Below are 17,290 nucleotides of genomic sequence, written 5' to 3'. Positions count from 1 at the left end.
ATTTTCAAGTTCAACCCGCTTTTTTGCCCTTTGCAATCTCTTCTTATCCCTTTCCTTAAGTGAAATTGCTTTTAACTCACCTTCAGAAAGATTTTCTGTTTTTCGTTTGCGAAGCTCACGCAATCTTTTAGTCTCATTACCGGTAAAGTTTGGATCTTTCTCTTTTTGCTTTTCTCGAAATTTTCGCATGCGGCTAGCACTGGTTGATGCTTGCTGGTCGCTCATTTTTGCGTTATTGAGATTTGCAGTACAAAAAAGGGCTTTGTTTATTACAAACGCCAGTAAAAGTTGAAGATGTCAGATAACTTATTCTTCGGCGTCACGTACAGACACTTTATTATCACCAAGAATATATTGTAAGCAAAGCGATTTCAAACAAAATTGTTTCACCAGTTTTTAGACCGCTAAAAGTTAGCTTTTAACAGAAAAATTCAATTTGTATAGTCGACTTGTTTTACAATTATTAATAGAAAAAGGAATTAAGCGTCACGTATGGGACATCGAAACTTACCTTTCCGTTATGATTAATTTCTGATCAAAAAAACACTTGACCAAAAAAATGAGTATGCAGTTAAATACAGCGGACCATACACTATAACTAAGAACAGAAATCTAGTTTCTATCTGATAAACAATAGCGGCAGCAACCTCGCAAAAAGTTGTGTAAAGACTAATGAAAAAATCCGACGTGTTGTTACTCTCAATAAATAACGGTATTTACAAAAAATGAGACATACTCACTACAACTTTTGTAAATTATTTTAGATGAGAGCATAATCTCACTATGTACGTGCAATAATATATAAAAAATGCATATTTGTAAAACAGTTCAGAGTTCCACTTTTTCATGGAATGTTCCATCTGTGTTTACTTTCCCAATACAAAAATGCAAAATTGACCGACAAGTCCAACAGGGTTTTTTGAATAATTTGTTTTTTTTTTTTGTAGTCATAGGATAGCTTTAGTAATAATAATAATTAAAAAAAAACAAAAACGGATGTAGGGTATTTCTACCTGAAACACATATGGTCCATGAGCGTAGAGGGACATTTTTGCTTCTGCACGTTCATGAAACACATTTGGTTCATGTACCCCCTGACGCACATATGGCTCAGGAACGTATCAGTGCATATCAGGCGCACGTTTACTGAACCATATGTGGCTCAGCGGACAGGGAACGTGTTAATAGTCAATTTTCAAATTCTCACTTTCCAACATTTCAGCTCATGGCATTTTTTGTCAGTGTGCTTTTCAACGCGTCAAATCAATCGCTAGTTTAAACAGCGTCGTCGCGCTCGCAGTGTCAAGTCGATCTTCCAGCGAGCAAGTCTAGATTTTATTACCGCATTGCGACGTTTGTTTATGTCCGCTTATTTTAATAGCGGATGCTTATCTTCGCGATCAGCTTTTATAACATTTGATTTCGATAGCTCAGCTTTGTTTTTGTTGTTCTACGAGTATTATCAATTAATAAGCAATGGCCAGCCGGCTACTAAGTGTATCTTTAGTTTGCCTGATGGTTATCAACACAGCAGCCTCGGAACGTTATGAACCGAAATGGGATAGTCTCGATAAGCGTCCATTGCCCAGCTGGTATGATGAGGCGAAAATTGGCATCTTTATACATTGGGGCGTGTATTCAGTGCCCAGTTTTGGTTCTGAATGGTTTTGGGAGGATTGGTTAAGTGAGTGATTTTGAAACCCCCTAAAATAGATACACCGATAGAGTTGTTTAATTTCCAAGTTATTTTCCAGATTTACAATATCCAAACTATTTGACCTTTATGAAAAGCAACTACAAGCCGAATTTCTCTTATCAAGAATTCGCTCATGAATTTACTGCTGATTTGTTCAATGCTACAAAGTGGGCGCTTCTCTTTCGCGACAGTGGAGCAAGGTAAGATAAATTGTTTTTCAATTTTTAGTGTTTAGCTTTTTGTGCTAAATTGTATTAGTGTGACAAAAAGTGAGCTAAAAGAATGTTTATAATTTGTGTGCTTTTTTAATGAAGTATTTCATATATTCTAATAAAAAATATATTTTAAAGACAGGATAAATATATATATAAATTCCAATTCCGATCAAAATTATTTGTTTTTAAAGTGTCGCAGCGATAGAAATAATCGATTCCAATTTTTTTTTTAAATTAAATAAACCAACATAAAATGGATCACAAACTGAATTTTTTTGCTCTCGTTTTTATTTAAAATTGTTTTGAAGGTTCTATTAAATTTTTTCTTACTTTTCGCGTCACATAAGATCAATAGATAGCCTTGCCTGTCTGTGGTGATTTCTTTTCTGGCCATTTCAACTCAAACTAAAATAAATTTGAAAATGTTCACATTTTAGCTACAGTTTAATGATTTAATTTGGTCATTCAAGATTTCAATTTTTATAAGCAGATTTATCTACTCAGGCTATGCACAAGAACATTTTTTAAAGTATTTTTTTTTTTTTTTACGATACTTAATATACTACATACTTGGCAGATCATTGGAAATGTTTTAAATTTTTGAATTATTAATATTCATTTGCTTGCATTTTTATAAATACATAAGTATAGATAAAACAAAACTAAGCTTTTATTAACATTTTAGATATGTAGTACTAACCAGCAAACATCATGACGGTTACACGCTCTGGCCATCTACAGCGTCTTTCAGCTGGAATTCAATGGATATTGGACCGAAGCGAGACATTATTCGTAAGTTTTTTATTAGATAAGATAAGATCAAATTTGAGTACCACGAAAAGGATTCAGATTCTCTAAGAAAGGCTAAACGCTTCTTGGTAGTCGCACTGTAATAGTTTATAGGTCTCTAGACAATTTTTAAATGTTTGAATCTCTCAATCTTAAAAACTCCTCGAAATATATGAGTTCACATTCTGTTTTCGTAACATTTAGACCTATTCGATGCTAGTTGCTGAGTTGTAGGACCGTTCAGATGTCCAGTGTATAAAAAAGTTTATGCTTGTTGCCAAAAAATTCTTTTGCTGTTTCTTGTTTGTGCCATTCAGTTGTGGGTTAGAGGGTAACACACAATGTAAGTCAACAAAGAAAAAATTCGGTACATTTTACAGTTTCCCTTTGATAAAGACGAAGACCAGGCCGCTGAAATTGTGAATGGCGTTTATGGTGCCGATACCAATACAGTTAATTACGTGCAATTTTGGTTTCGTTCAGGCATTTTTGATTTAAAGAAAATTTCGATAATGTCGAAAATGTTGATAAAATTACAGAAATAATCGAAGTTGACCGGGATAATAGTAGTCGTAGCATGGTAAAGAAGTTAAAGATGGACCATAAAACAGTTTTAAACCATTTGCGCAAAACTTATTGGATTTTTTTTTTACCACAATTATAAGTGGCGCGACAGCTTTTTTGGGTGTTTGGCCGAGCTCTTACTTCTATTTGTGCTGTTCATCTTAATGTTGTTCTATAAATGAAGGGATTTACTGTTGTACGTTGCCTCCGAACGGCAAATGGTTTTTTATGAGGACCTCAGAGCGTTACCATTATCTGCCGAGGAGCGACCGCTATTAGAAACAACGTTTTCTATCAAATTGGTTTTTGGAGCCTGTGAACTTCGGAATAATAGTCACGCACCAATCCTTCCGGCTACGGGGTCATGCCTATTTACCCATTTCACATCCTTTCTGATAAATAACCATTGAAACAACGTTATCTGCCACCGCATACCCATACGTAATCCTTTCTGAAGTTACCTACTTTCCTGCATATTTTCGTAATTAATTTTCCTTTAATGTCGTTTTCAGGTGAGCTTTCAACGGCGATTCGCAAAGAGACCTCACTCAAATTTGGTCTATATTATTCACTTTTCGAATGGTTTAATCGTTTATATATTAAGGATAAATTGCATATATTTTTGGAGCAAGATTATGTCAACAGAAAAATGCGTCCAGAGCAAATTGAATTAGTAAATGAATATCTGCCTGAAATCTTATGGTCAGATGGTGATTGGGAGGCACCGGCTAAATACTGGAAATCAGAAGAATTTATTGCTTGGTAATTTTTATTGTAGGAAATTGGCTGATATTTCATCTCTCAATAAAAATTGTATCTCTAGGTTGTACAACGATAGCCCGGTGCGTGACACAATTGTTACCAATGATCGTTGGGGTTTTGGCACTGCATGTCACCATGGCGATTTTTACAATTGTCAAGATCGTTATAATCCCGGCGTTGTGCAGGTACACAAATGGGAAAATGCTTTTACTTTGGACAAAAGCAGCTGGGGACAACGTTTCGATGTTAGTCTCAATGATTTCATGACGTCAGAGGAGCTCATCTCTGGTAATATGCACATATTGCACATATGCACATATATGAAGCACATACCGAGTCTAAAATTTGTTAATATTTTATAACAGAAATTGTTAAAACCGTTAGCTGTAATGGCAATGCGCTCATCAATGTGGGACCAACGAAATATGGCACAATATTACCAATATTTGAAGAACGCTTACGTGATATGGGTAAATGGCTAAGCGTTAATGGTGAGGCAATTTATGGCAGTAAGCCATGGATATACCAAAACGACAGCATTACGCCTAATGTGTGGTACACACAAAAATTGGATCCAAGTAATTCATCTTCTATAGTTTATGCGATCGTTCTGGAATATCCCTACGATACCAATGAAATAGATTTGTATCCAATTGGTACTGTCGCCAAAGATACCAAGTCGAGTGTTCTGTTGTTTGGCTATGATGACGTTATGACTGACACCAATCAAGGCGATATGAATGTTACCCTCTTGGGAATGGAGAATATACAAATCAATGTAATTAAATTAAAACATGGAATTAACGCATACTTTTCTTTACTATATTTTCAATGTATGTACTATATGTGATATTTCTCGTAGTGGACCACAAATGGAAAGATACTGCATATTGTCTTCCCACCAAAGAACCATATTGACAAGAATGGATTGAAGTTCGCGTGGACCTTCAGAATTACTAAGAAGGGAAATAATTGGATTTAGAATATTTATATAATTAATTAAGCAGATATGTATGCAGTTACATAATAAAATATACATGCAAGTGCATCTAAATATTTATTAACAAATTTGAAAATGTAATTGTATGTTCAGTATTCTTTCTGATATACATATATAACTATAATTGAATGTTGTTGGCATGGAGAAAATTAGTTTTGTTGTGAGAAAGTACAATTTAAGCCAATTGGTAGTTTTTGCTGATAAAAATCTATATATAATCTTATTATATAAACCACACGGTAGGTGGCTTCGTGTTGCTCCCGCCAGCAGGCGTCTGATGCCTTAACGGCTACTACTCCCCCAGATAGGCCGGCACCACCAACCGCCGCCACAACCCATACCTCCACGGTAAGGAGCCTATCGGAGCAACAAAACTCCTCCGACATAGCCTATTCCCTTTCCTCCTGCTCCAACCCCAGTGCGGGTACAAACCAACAGCTCCTAGTCCCCCGCACAGTCTGTTCCGTGTGTCAGACCGGAATACCTGACTTTATAAGCCGACACAGTACCCCAATAGCTTCGGTCCAGAAAACCAAGCTGCACGCTAGGTCCTCTCTGATCACCAGGGATGGCTATAACGTTCACAGACATGATCGCGGTGGTGGTGGCATAGCGTTTATAGTCCACCACACAGTGCAATATCGTCTTGTTGATGAAGACATCGACCGCAGGGCAGCACCTTAGAATGTGAAGGTATAGCTGTCGGGACAGGCGATGCCGAGCCTGAAATATATAATGTATACATACCCCCTGTCACCTGCTGCCCGGCAGGATATCACCCTGATATAGGTGCGTTCATCAGAGGTGACAACCGATTGGTTGTAGGTGACTACAATGTGCATCACGATCTTTGGCATTCAAGCCTGCCAAATGATCGTAGGGGACAGCTATTAGCAGAGCAAGTAGGCGATTCGACATTCAGCACTGTGAATGAATAACATAACGTGGCGACTTATGCTATCGTTTGCATCAGACCACTTGCCCATTATCGTCTCGATTGAGAGACCTGCCGACTTCGTTTCCGCGAATCACCGGTCCTATTTTAACTTTAAAAAGCTAATTGGGCCGGCTTCGCGGAATTCACAGGAGACACCCACACCGCTCTTCTCATCCCCACCGATGTGCGCGCAGGCGAACGCGCATTCCGCAAGGTGCTCACAGCTGCTGCAGCTAGGTTCATCCCTGCTGGAGGGCTCAAGCACATTCGTCCAAATTTCTCAGCCGAAGCAGCCAGCTTGGGAAACGAGCGTGACCACCTACGCCAGGTCAATCCCGGGGATTCCCGCTCAAAGGATCTCAATTTGGAGATCCGGCAACTGGTAGATCAACATAAGAGGACTAAATGGATTGAGCACCTGAAGACCTGCAACCTCACCACTGGTGCGAGTAAGTTCTGGTCCACCGTTAGGTCCCTGTCGAGCCCGGCGAAGCACAACGACAAGGTGGCTATCATCTTAAACGGTTGCACTTCGTCGGGCCCGAAGAGATGCGCGAGCTATTTTAGCCGACTTTTTATACTGCATCCTCCGGTCGACAGGGCCAAGCGTCGTGCCTCTAGAAGGCTGCACAAACTAGCGAACGACAGTGCGCCACTTGCTTTCTCCCGTGATGAGGTACAGGGGTCCATCAACAAATCAAAATCCTCAAAAGCCATTAACCCTGTCGGACTGAACGCGCTGATGTTGAACCACCTGGGACACTTGGGAGTAGGATTTCTCACAAAGGTTTTCAATTTGTCCTTGACCACTCTCATCATCACTGGCAAGTGGAAAGCAGGGAAACCCGCCAATCAAGGAGAATCTTATCATCCGATAACTCTCCTTTAACCAGTAGTGAAGACACTTGAAGCCCTCCTACTCCCACTCTTCACGAAACACCTGGCTCCACCCCCACATCAGCACGATTTCCGACGAGTGCATAGCACCACCACTGCACTCACCGCCATAAACACCCAGAGAAATCGCGGGCTTAACCAAAACCGCCCCTGCGAGAGGACTGTCCTAGTAGCGTTGGATCTAAAAAAGGCTTTCGGGACAGTCAGCCACGCCACGCTACTAGATGATATTTATCAGTCGGCACTCCAGAGGTGGCCCGCAAACTACCTGAGCGGTCGTCACTTGTCAGTGATCTTTCGAGACCAAATATCAAAGCACAGGAAGACTAAGCAAGGTGCACCGCGAGTGGTGTCCTTTCACCCTTGCTGTTTAACTTCTACATCTCGAAGCTCCCCCAACCACCAGAGGGAGTCTCCTGGTCTCATACGCTGACGACTGCACGATAATGGCGTAGGGCAATGACATCGATGGTCTGTGCTCCAAAGTGAACAGCTACCTCACCGACCTTTCTCGCTTTTTCACTGCGAGGAATCTCTAACTTTCTCCCGCTAAATCCACGGCGACCCTCTTTACCACCTGGACAAAGGGTAAAAGTGGATGACACACGAAGAGCTTGGGGCAAGGACAAAGAACTGTTGCTATCGACATTTTAAGCAATTGGCAATAAACTATGCTGCGCCTGTCTGGTCGCCTGGAACTAGTGACACGCAGTAGATAAAGCTACAGACATGCCAAAATACTGCCATTCGGACAGCGACCGGTTGTCTCCTGATGTCCCCTATTCAGCACCTTCACAACGAGGCACAAATGCTCCCCTACCGTAGGTTTCACCCTTGCAGATACCTGTTTGAGCCAGAGTCGCCTCCTAGGCGCGTCAGGAGACACCTTTTAAACTATGCCGACGAGATCCAGAACAAAACTGACCGAAATCTCCTGGACCAGACAGTATTTAGACAGTCAATTAACGACATTCAGCACCGGGAGACCGTCACTACCTTCTTAAGCTCGCGCCCTGTGAATGTCGTAATCGGAAACCAACCACCACCTATTGCAAATGAAGAGCTCCAGCTTCCCTATGAGACACGCGTAACACTGGCACAACTATGTTCTGGATACTGTACCAGATTAAACTCCTACTTATCCAGAATTGACCCCGACATACCAAACATATGTCCGGAGTGTGAAGATAACCCGCACGACACTAACCACTTCTTCACATGCCCGCTAAAACCTACTCACTTAACACACCTCTCCCTCTGGGCCCAACCCGTCGAAACAGCATGTTTCCTGGACCTACCTTTAGATGAGCCAGACGAAGACGACCGGTGGTGTACCCTACACTGACGGGGCTTCTATTACAACAAAATCTGCCTTCTCCAAACTGGATAAAGAAGCAAAGCGAATGGGTCTGGTGGTGAACGAGGACAAAACGAAGTACCTCCTGTCTTCAAACAGACAGTCGGCGCACTCGCGTATCGGCACCCACGTCTCTGTTGACAGTTATAATTACGAGGTTGTAAAAGACTTCGTATATTTAGGAACCAGCATTAACACCGATAACAATGTCAGCCTTGAAATCCAACGTAGAATCTCTCTTGCCAACAAGTGCTACTTTGGACTAAGTAGGCAACTGAGCAGTAAAGTCCTCTCTCTCGACAAAACTAACACTCTACAAGGCCCTCATCATGCCCGTCTTAACGTATGGCGCAGAAGCTTGGACGATGACAACATCCGATGAAGCGACGCTTGGAGTGCTTAAGAGAAAGATTATACGGAAGATTTTTGGACCTTTGCACGTTGGCAACGGCGAATATCGCAAGCGATGGAACGATGAGCTATATGAGCTTTACGACGACATAGAAATAGCGCAGCGAATAAAGATCGTCCGAATGGATACAAACGCTCCGACTCTGAAAGTATTCGATGCGGTGCCAGCTGGTGGTAGCAGAGAAAGAGGAAGGCCTCCTTTGCATTGGGAAGATCAGGTGGAGAAGGACTTGATTTCACTTGGTGTGTCCAACTGGCGCCGGTTAGCACCAGAAAGAAACGACTCGCACGCTTTGTTAAACTCGGCCAAAATCGCGTAAGCGATTATTGCGCCAATTAAAAAGAGAAGAAGTCACGCACCACCCAATACCAAAAGAACATCAATAATCAGGCCATTCATGTATAAAATTAGTAACTGTATCCGAAAATCTACATATTTTTTATTACTGCTATCCAGTTTTCTAGATATCACAAAATAACGGGATTTGATTAAAAAAGAGAGAGGTCATACAAATTTCAAATATCTCGTGAACACGTTAAACGAACGAAACAAGTGGTATTTCAAATTAAAAGTAATTAAGTTTAATTCTTTCTTCCGTACTTAATTTTTTATTTAGAAAGATTATAAACAAAATTGTTTGCACATTTCGATTTACACTTGTGTTTACATAATTAAGTCACTTTATCTTGCTAAAATAATCCTAAGACTTTTCAAGCAAAATTTGCATCGTAAATTATTTTTTATAAAAACATAGTTTATTGTATAACAAAAACTTCAAAATCCAAGATCTAAACTTTGCAAGAAATTCACATAAAATTAACAAATTCCAAAAAATTGTCCTGAAAGTATTCAGCGTTTCAATAAGAATCTTAAGACAATTTCTGGGTATGCACTTATTAGAGCCCCATGAAGCAATAATTAAAGGTGATGTAAGTAGCCTAATTTTCACCCTGTGTTAGCCATCTTGAAGCTACTTAATAAATCCGTGTTGTCCTCTTGGAAAAGCTACTTTTTATTTCAGAGCAAATTCTAAAGAAAATGTACTCAAAAGCGTAGAAATTAAAATTTTTGCTGAAAAAGTTAGCAGGCAATATTGTTTTGCCTATTCCATTTTGCTTAGACTTTCGCATCTTTCAATTCTATTGAAAGTTCTGTGAAAATTACATTGATTAATAGCTGCTACATAGCCACATTTAGGTAAGTCTTTCGTTGCAGATTATCAATCTGATTTTTTGTTAATAACTGCTTAAAATTTATGTATATACACAGGTGTGAAAAAATTTGTACACAACGCAAAATTAATACTTCGTTGCCCCACCTTTTTGCTTTTCAACAGCTTGTAGCCGGCTTGGCATCGATTCCACTAACTTTTTGCAAACATCAGGGCTTATTTTATTCCATTCTTCCTGCAGAGCAATTTTCAAGAGTTGAATTGATGTACACTGCCTTTCCTGCATCCGGCGACCTAATTCATCCCACAAATGCTCAATGGCATTGAGGTCGGGACTTTGTGCAGGGGTTTTTATTACCTTTGGACAGTTATATAACAACCAGCTCTTGACGTCATATGAGGAATGTTTGGGATCGTTGTCCTGGTAGAATTGAAAACTACCCTCGATGCCTAGTTTTCTCACGCTTTCTTTCAAATTTTGTTTCAAAATTGTTAAATAAACGTGTTTATTCATTATTCCATCAATGAAATGCAATTTTCCAACTCCTGACGCCGCCATGCATCCCCAAACCATTACAAATCCACCACCGTGTTTAACCGTTTTTCTTAAATTCTTGCCTTCCAGCTCCTTGTTCGGTTTGCGCCACACTTTACCCCTTCCATCACATCCAAATAAATTAAATTTACTTTCGTCAGTAAATAATACCTAAAGAATGAATATTAAAATCATGAAATTGTTATTTTTTCCCCCACTTACAGTGCTCCAAAAATCGAAATCCTTAGCCATATATTGGCGAGCAAAAACAGGCCGGTCATTTTGGTTTTTCTTGCTTATTAGGGGCTTCTTCCGCGCAACTCGGCCGTGAAAATCATTTTTTCGAAGAAGTCTTCTTATTGTTTCGGGATTTGCCTCCACCCCAGAAGCTTCTTTAACCATCGAAGTTAATTTTGGAGCAGAAATGAATGGATTTTTCTTCACTTCCCTTAGCACCATGCTCTCATCTTTGGAGGAAAGCTTCTTTGGACGGGTTCCACGATGCTTATTTGCAATGAAACCATTTTCATTGTATCTAGCAATAATATCGTGCACTGTTGACTTGCTTTTTTTTATCAATTTCGATATTGCTCGCTCAGATTTTCCGTCTAAGTGCAGTTGAATTACTATTTTGCGTTCCTCCAATGTAGACTGTTTACCATTACGCGGCATTTTGCAAAATACTTTTATAAACTCACCCAATGATTGACAAGGCAACAATGAACAATAACTTTTAATACAAGTATAGAAAATTTAGAAATAACGGTATGCACATTTGCAAAACATGGTTTGCCCGACTTTAAATGTGAGACAGAGAAGTGGCCTTTTTCAGTTTTTTATACATTAACATTTTATAAAGCAACTTGGAATATATTTTTTTTTGTTGTTTTTAAATAAAACAATTTTTGTGAAAAAACAGAAAAAGGTAGAACGTGTTTTCTTTCATCAAAACATAGATATTATGTCTAGAAGTTTTCGTATGCATCTGCCTGACTTTGAATGTGAGTGACTGTATATAAATTTATCTTTTTTTAACACAGATTTTATACTTCTAACTTTGCAGGTAATCTCGTTAAAAAATCAAATGTATGATTAGCGGACGTGACGAAATCAAAGTGGTTTTTCCTCGTTAAGAGTTTCCACTATTCTCAAGTTGTTTTATTTATTACTTCAGTGTAGGTTTACAAATGGCACATATAGATTCCAATCCGATGCATGGTCAAAATACATACATATATGACACAAATCCATGGGAATAGTTAAGTTAAAAATATAAATAATTAGGTACCACTTATAAAATAACATAAAATTATTCTATGGCTTACAACGACCTTTTTCAATTTTTTACTACATTTTCAGAAAGGGGATAAACTTATGCCCTTTTTTCCCTTGCTTCCAAATTGCATCAATGGATTAAGTAGCATCCGAAATCAGTTGTCAAACTTTACTTAACCTTGTATAATTGAATCATGTTAGAGCCCATACAATTTTAGTAAGTGTGATGGTGTGTAAATTTGAATAAACAACAAAATTGCGTTGACTTTTAAACCGAATTTACGGAAGTAAGTAAAGAAAATTCTCAACATCATATGAAAAAAAAGTGTCAAAAATCAACGCAATCGGATGCAAAAGAAAACAGCAAGTATAGGAACATTTTTTTTGGAATAATTGTTTTTATATTATTTCTTAAACCTAATATTGTATATTTAGAAAAAAATTGAGTTATAATTGAAAAAAGCCCACTAACAAATATAAAAGTTATTCGCATGAAAATAAAAATACTAATTTTTGCGTTAATCATACCTAAGTAAAATTTAACAAGTGGCGAACACAGAATCGATTTTTGTGATATCATTAGTTGGTGTTCCTAGTAACAATTTGGTTAGGGTAATATATTCGAATTTTAAATCTATATATAATATAATATTAACATCTTTACAAAATCTGTGCAAAGGTCCAAAACAAATTAAACAAATTGTTACTAGGAAAACCAGGGTCGATTGTGACAAGTGAACTGGATGATCTGGTTTTGGGTAAAAAAGTATTAATTATTTGTAAATCTGTGTAATCAGGCGCACGATGCCATGGTAAATAATTAGGACAACTTGTTAGTGAGTGTGGTATACCAACAGCTTAACTAAAAGTATTCCTCGGTTTAACTTCCAATAAAAAAACTTAGGCGGTTACTCGTACTACACCAATAAAGAAAAAAGTTCACGGATTGTATGACATACCTACTCGTATTTTTTGCTCTCTAATTTTTTTTGATAAATTTAGAAAAAATATAGATAATTAGTAATATATGAAAATATATGACAAATAAATTTATGAACTTTAAATTAATCTCAAAAAGTAATGATATTTTGACGATATTAGTTCCAACTAAAACAGGATTGTTGTTGGGACTATTTTTTAGGTGATGTGAAATTTTAATTTTTAAATTCAACAGTTAAAGCTTTCGTGAAACTTAAGATAAAAATATATTGTTTGTATATACAGTACTATCTCGATAATCCGGACACACGGTAGTCCGGTCACATCTATAATCCGGACAACTGCTAAATTCGGACAGTTTAACATTTTTTACTCTATAATCCGGATATTTTTCAAATTTGCTTCGCAATATGTACATACATATGTATTTCAATTTTTAGTTTGCTTTGTGAGTTTTTCGTAAAATAGCGGTACTTTAACAACAATATGGTATATGTATACGAAATACAACAGCATAAATCACGCGTTGTGTTTATTCTTTAGTGACAAACTGAATTGAGTGGACATTATTATTAGGAAAATAATAATATAGAAGAAGCTGATTCTGATTGAACCATAGTTGAAGCGGTAAATACTATAAGTAGCGGTGAAGCAAAAAATATTTTTACCAAGGCTATACAATGGGCAGAACAAATTGACGCTTCGGCTATGGATATTTTAGTTTTAAGACTGCAGATAAAACTGCAGATAAAATGTTGCTGGCGAACTCGCAGCAGACCAATATTAATAATTTTTTTGAAATAGTACATACTAAATAAAAAAAATGTGTGATTATGTACAGATGTACATATTATTATGTAAGTATGATTGTACTGTATTTAATAAAACTATTTATGTATGTACATATATCTGAAATGCGTTATGTTCATTTCAAAAAAACAACGTTTAGTTGAAAAAAAAAATTTAATTGCGTTATGTTCATTTCAAAAAAACAACGTTTAGTTGAAAAAAAATCATCTATAATCCGGGCACCCCCATAATCCGGACGACCCCTAACATTAAGGGTGTCCGGATTATCGAGATAGTACTGTACACATATGAGATGTACCAATTTGTGTGTTAGTAACTGTAAGTGGCAATGTATTTCGCTTTGTTGTGAGCCAGAAACAAATAAGGGGATTTGAACAAACAGTAGCTATAAATTATTGGAAATATGTTAATTATTTATATGTCACATACCTGTTAAAAATATATAGCAGCCCAGTCCGATAATCTTAGCAGATAGTGCCTTCAGTTTCGTAATATAATTATTAATAATTATATATCATGTAAATAAGTAAATCAAATATAGCAAAATATTATATACATAATATTATATACGCATTCATAAATAAAATAAAAAGTCATGATGACGCTTCTAAAATAGTATGCATATGTACATATGTATATGATAGTATGATGCATTGTGAAATTGCGCAAGAGTACAAAACCCTGAAGAAGAGTAATTTGCGAAGAGTTGTTCTATTAGCAAAGGTATTCCAAACGCTCTCTCATATACGCAAGCATATGGGGAGAAAACATGTGCATTTGTATGGATGTATGTATACATATACATCCCACCACCAATATCACAAGTGGCAATTGCTATTGTATTACTCTCGATGTAAGTAGGTAATATAGTAACAGTTGCTGCATTCTTTTACATTCGACCTGCAAACAAACACCCGCAATAGATTATATTTTACATTTACTTGCAGTTGCTCCATTTTGTTTCGTTTTATTTGTGCATTCAACAGTTGGACGTTTCGTTTTATTCCAGGCGAATCGCTACAAGGTGATAGGACTAAAACAAAAACTAAAAGTATATGGGCTTTTTTTGTTGCACATATTATGTTTTTGAAATTTGGTGGTTTCAATGGCAAAATTTCGATCAGAATGTTGCACGCATTCAAGCGAAATAATAACAAAAAAGCAAAGCACTTTGTCGTTGAAACGAATCAACTATTCTACTGCGTTCACTACAGATGGTTGTACATAGGTTTTATTTGTGTATTCAGCAGTTGAACGTTTAGCTGGAATTTTCTAAACACTTTCCAACGGTCCATACATTATTATGTATGTCTCGAAAATAGAAAGATATTTTACATTAACAAACTTTACATTACATTACATTAACAAATATTTATATTGAATCTAAAAGAGGTAGGGAGTAATACGTTTACCAAGTTTTTACGAGTTTTATTAAGTCGTTATCGAAATACATGCATTTACCCAAAAGTGGGCGTGGCACCATAGATTTTTAAAGAGTTTTCATGCGCCGTATATATTTTTTTTGGTTTCATTATATGCAACAAATTTAAGTAATTATGCATTATTTATAACAGATATAGTCCGTTATTTGCTTTTTTTGAAATTACCCGTGGTTAATGATTTCAATGCCAACCTCCCTGGGACCAAACTTCATGAAAATATATTAACGGACAGACATGGCTAAATAGACTCCTCCTCTCCTGATTCTGCTGCATTTTATCCTGTTATATACAACCATTATGTAGACAGTCTTATGATTTTCTTGGGCACCAGTGGGCGTATACTATAAATATGATAATAAAGATGATATTGTAAAAATGAAATACTAAAATTGTATAATTGGTGCCTAGCCTAGCTAACCCATTAGCAAGGTAGCTGGTTTATTAGATCTAGTAAAATATAGCGTGCAATGACAGTAGCGAGTTTGGCAGTCTATTAGTGACTTGCCAGTACCAGCGAAGTGGCTGACAAATGGTAATGCAGAGGGAGGGCAATTGACTTCCTCTTAGGATACGTTAACATTACAACTGATTATAAGCAAAGTCGATTGGAGCGAGTCTAGTGGTGACTACCAAAGATTGTGAACTCATAAGTTCAGAACTAGCCAGGTTCTCTACCCGGATATTATATACGCATGCACATACACATGTATGTATACACATACATATATCATACATGAGCAAAACGTTGCTCGTTGCGGTGCTTGCACGACAGAGAAGCAACGTACGATTACCACGATACAATCTGACTGTGTGCCCATCTATACATACATACCTACACTTGCAGTTTATTAACTTATTGAAAATCGAGAAATCAATCGCAATGTTTACGTTGTTGTAAGACATGGTATCTTGTTATAATAGGTCATTACTATTGTATGAATGTACTACATACACACACACACACACACACACACACACATACATACAGGTGCACACATGCACATAAATTGGGGAACTTTAATTAATTTACTTGCATAGAACATTTGACAATGCTATATGTTCATATATCTTTTTTGTTTTTGCTTTTGTTTTTGGTTGTGGGAGTTTAAATTTGCAAAAATGCAATTCATCTTTTAAATTTCATCATCAACCATCGACCACGTGCACACAATATCAATGACTGTAAGAGCGCTGAGAGTGCAATTTTGTGGAATTCGCTCTCACAGGATTTGGGGGAGTAAATAGAAAAGGTAAATTAGGAGCACGAAAGGATTCTTACTGGAATTAAGGATACCTGTTTGCTGACGTTGAATGGTTGATGATTTCGTCATCTTAACTCCTACAGTTATACTTGAATGATTTCGAAAATCTCCTTAACTCACATCTACACTTTCTTCTAAATGTGGCTGTCAAATTTTTGTTTAACTCTATTCCGTTTTCTCATTGAGCAATTGAAAACATTGGCAGACACGGAGGTAACAAGAAAACAATATTAGTAAATCCGTTCAAAAATTCATGTTTTTAATGCAAATGGCGCTATGAAATAAAAATTGCGGTCTTCATCTGATAGCTCTGTTTGCTAGAGTTTTTTTTAACATAATCTAAGGTTGGAAAATATTTTTAGCTTTATTTTTGCCAAAAAACTTAAATTTTTTAATAAAACAAAAAATTCCAACTTTCTTTTGAGGAAACACTGGTCACTTATGACTCTCTCTTTAGTGATCCGTATATCCTGAAGACCTTGTGTACGTCCTAAGCTCGATCCAAACTTGAATAAGCGGTATTCATTTGGAGACCTTATTTTGATTTCCACATTAAAAGACTTGAGTGCATACAAAGGTATTTGTTCACTTCGACCTCCGACCTCGAGTTTTATGGACCCAATAGTGCTAGATGTAAGCTAATCTTGAAACAAGTTAGAAGTAGTTACGCTAAAATGCTTTTTGCGAATTTTATCACATACATTCAATCTATAAGAATATCATATTTCTAAATTATGGAATAATAATTTAAGTGTTACATTGATTCTCGTAGTTTAAGCATAGAATTGTCTGTAGGCGAACTATTGTTACATTAAGTAAGTAAATAAATAAATCTATCTTTGTTTTCACAGCTGTTAACATATTCAGGGTTGGCAACATTTACATATAGGTATTTATACTATTCAATAAATTAATTGATTGAACAGTGATAGTTTACAAGATTTGACCATCCGTGGCAAAATTATGCGGGTAACTTTGGCTGCTACGTCATAGAGGACTTGGCTTGTGTCCGCTCAGAACCAAGTAATAGAATATATGATATTTATGCATGATCTGCCCCATGGATTGAAAAGCGAATAGATCAATTTTGAAAATTTGAGTTTTTTTGGTTGCAATGCACTCTGAATGGTGCAAAATATAACTTGAAAATTAATTCAATTCGTGTATGTACTTGATGAAGGGCAAGCATGTATATACATACATACAAATTTAGCAGAAACGGTTGGA

The 17,290-nt window shown here is 36.9% G+C and overlaps 1 protein-coding gene across 1 annotated transcript; it reads left to right on the top strand.

Annotated features, from left to right (window-relative positions):
• The first annotated feature begins 1,270 nt into the window (after positions 1–1,270).
• LOC129240735 (putative alpha-L-fucosidase) lies at positions 1,271–5,102 on the top strand. Its single transcript, XM_054876705.1, has 7 exons — positions 1,271–1,684; positions 1,755–1,896; positions 2,597–2,703; positions 3,777–4,026; positions 4,088–4,314; positions 4,392–4,804; positions 4,889–5,102. Exons 1-7 carry the CDS (start codon positions 1,477–1,479, stop codon positions 5,006–5,008), a joined length of 1,467 nt encoding a protein of 488 aa, XP_054732680.1. The 5' UTR covers positions 1,271–1,476; the 3' UTR covers positions 5,009–5,102.
• Positions 5,103–17,290: the final 12,188 nt, after the last annotated feature.

This window comes from Anastrepha obliqua, chromosome 3 (genome assembly GCF_027943255.1).
Source record: "Anastrepha obliqua isolate idAnaObli1 chromosome 3, idAnaObli1_1.0, whole genome shotgun sequence".
NCBI classification, from domain to species: Eukaryota; Metazoa; Arthropoda; class Insecta; order Diptera; family Tephritidae; genus Anastrepha; species Anastrepha obliqua.
Note: the sequence above shows the minus strand (reverse complement) of the source record. Positions and strands in the feature narration are given on the sequence as shown.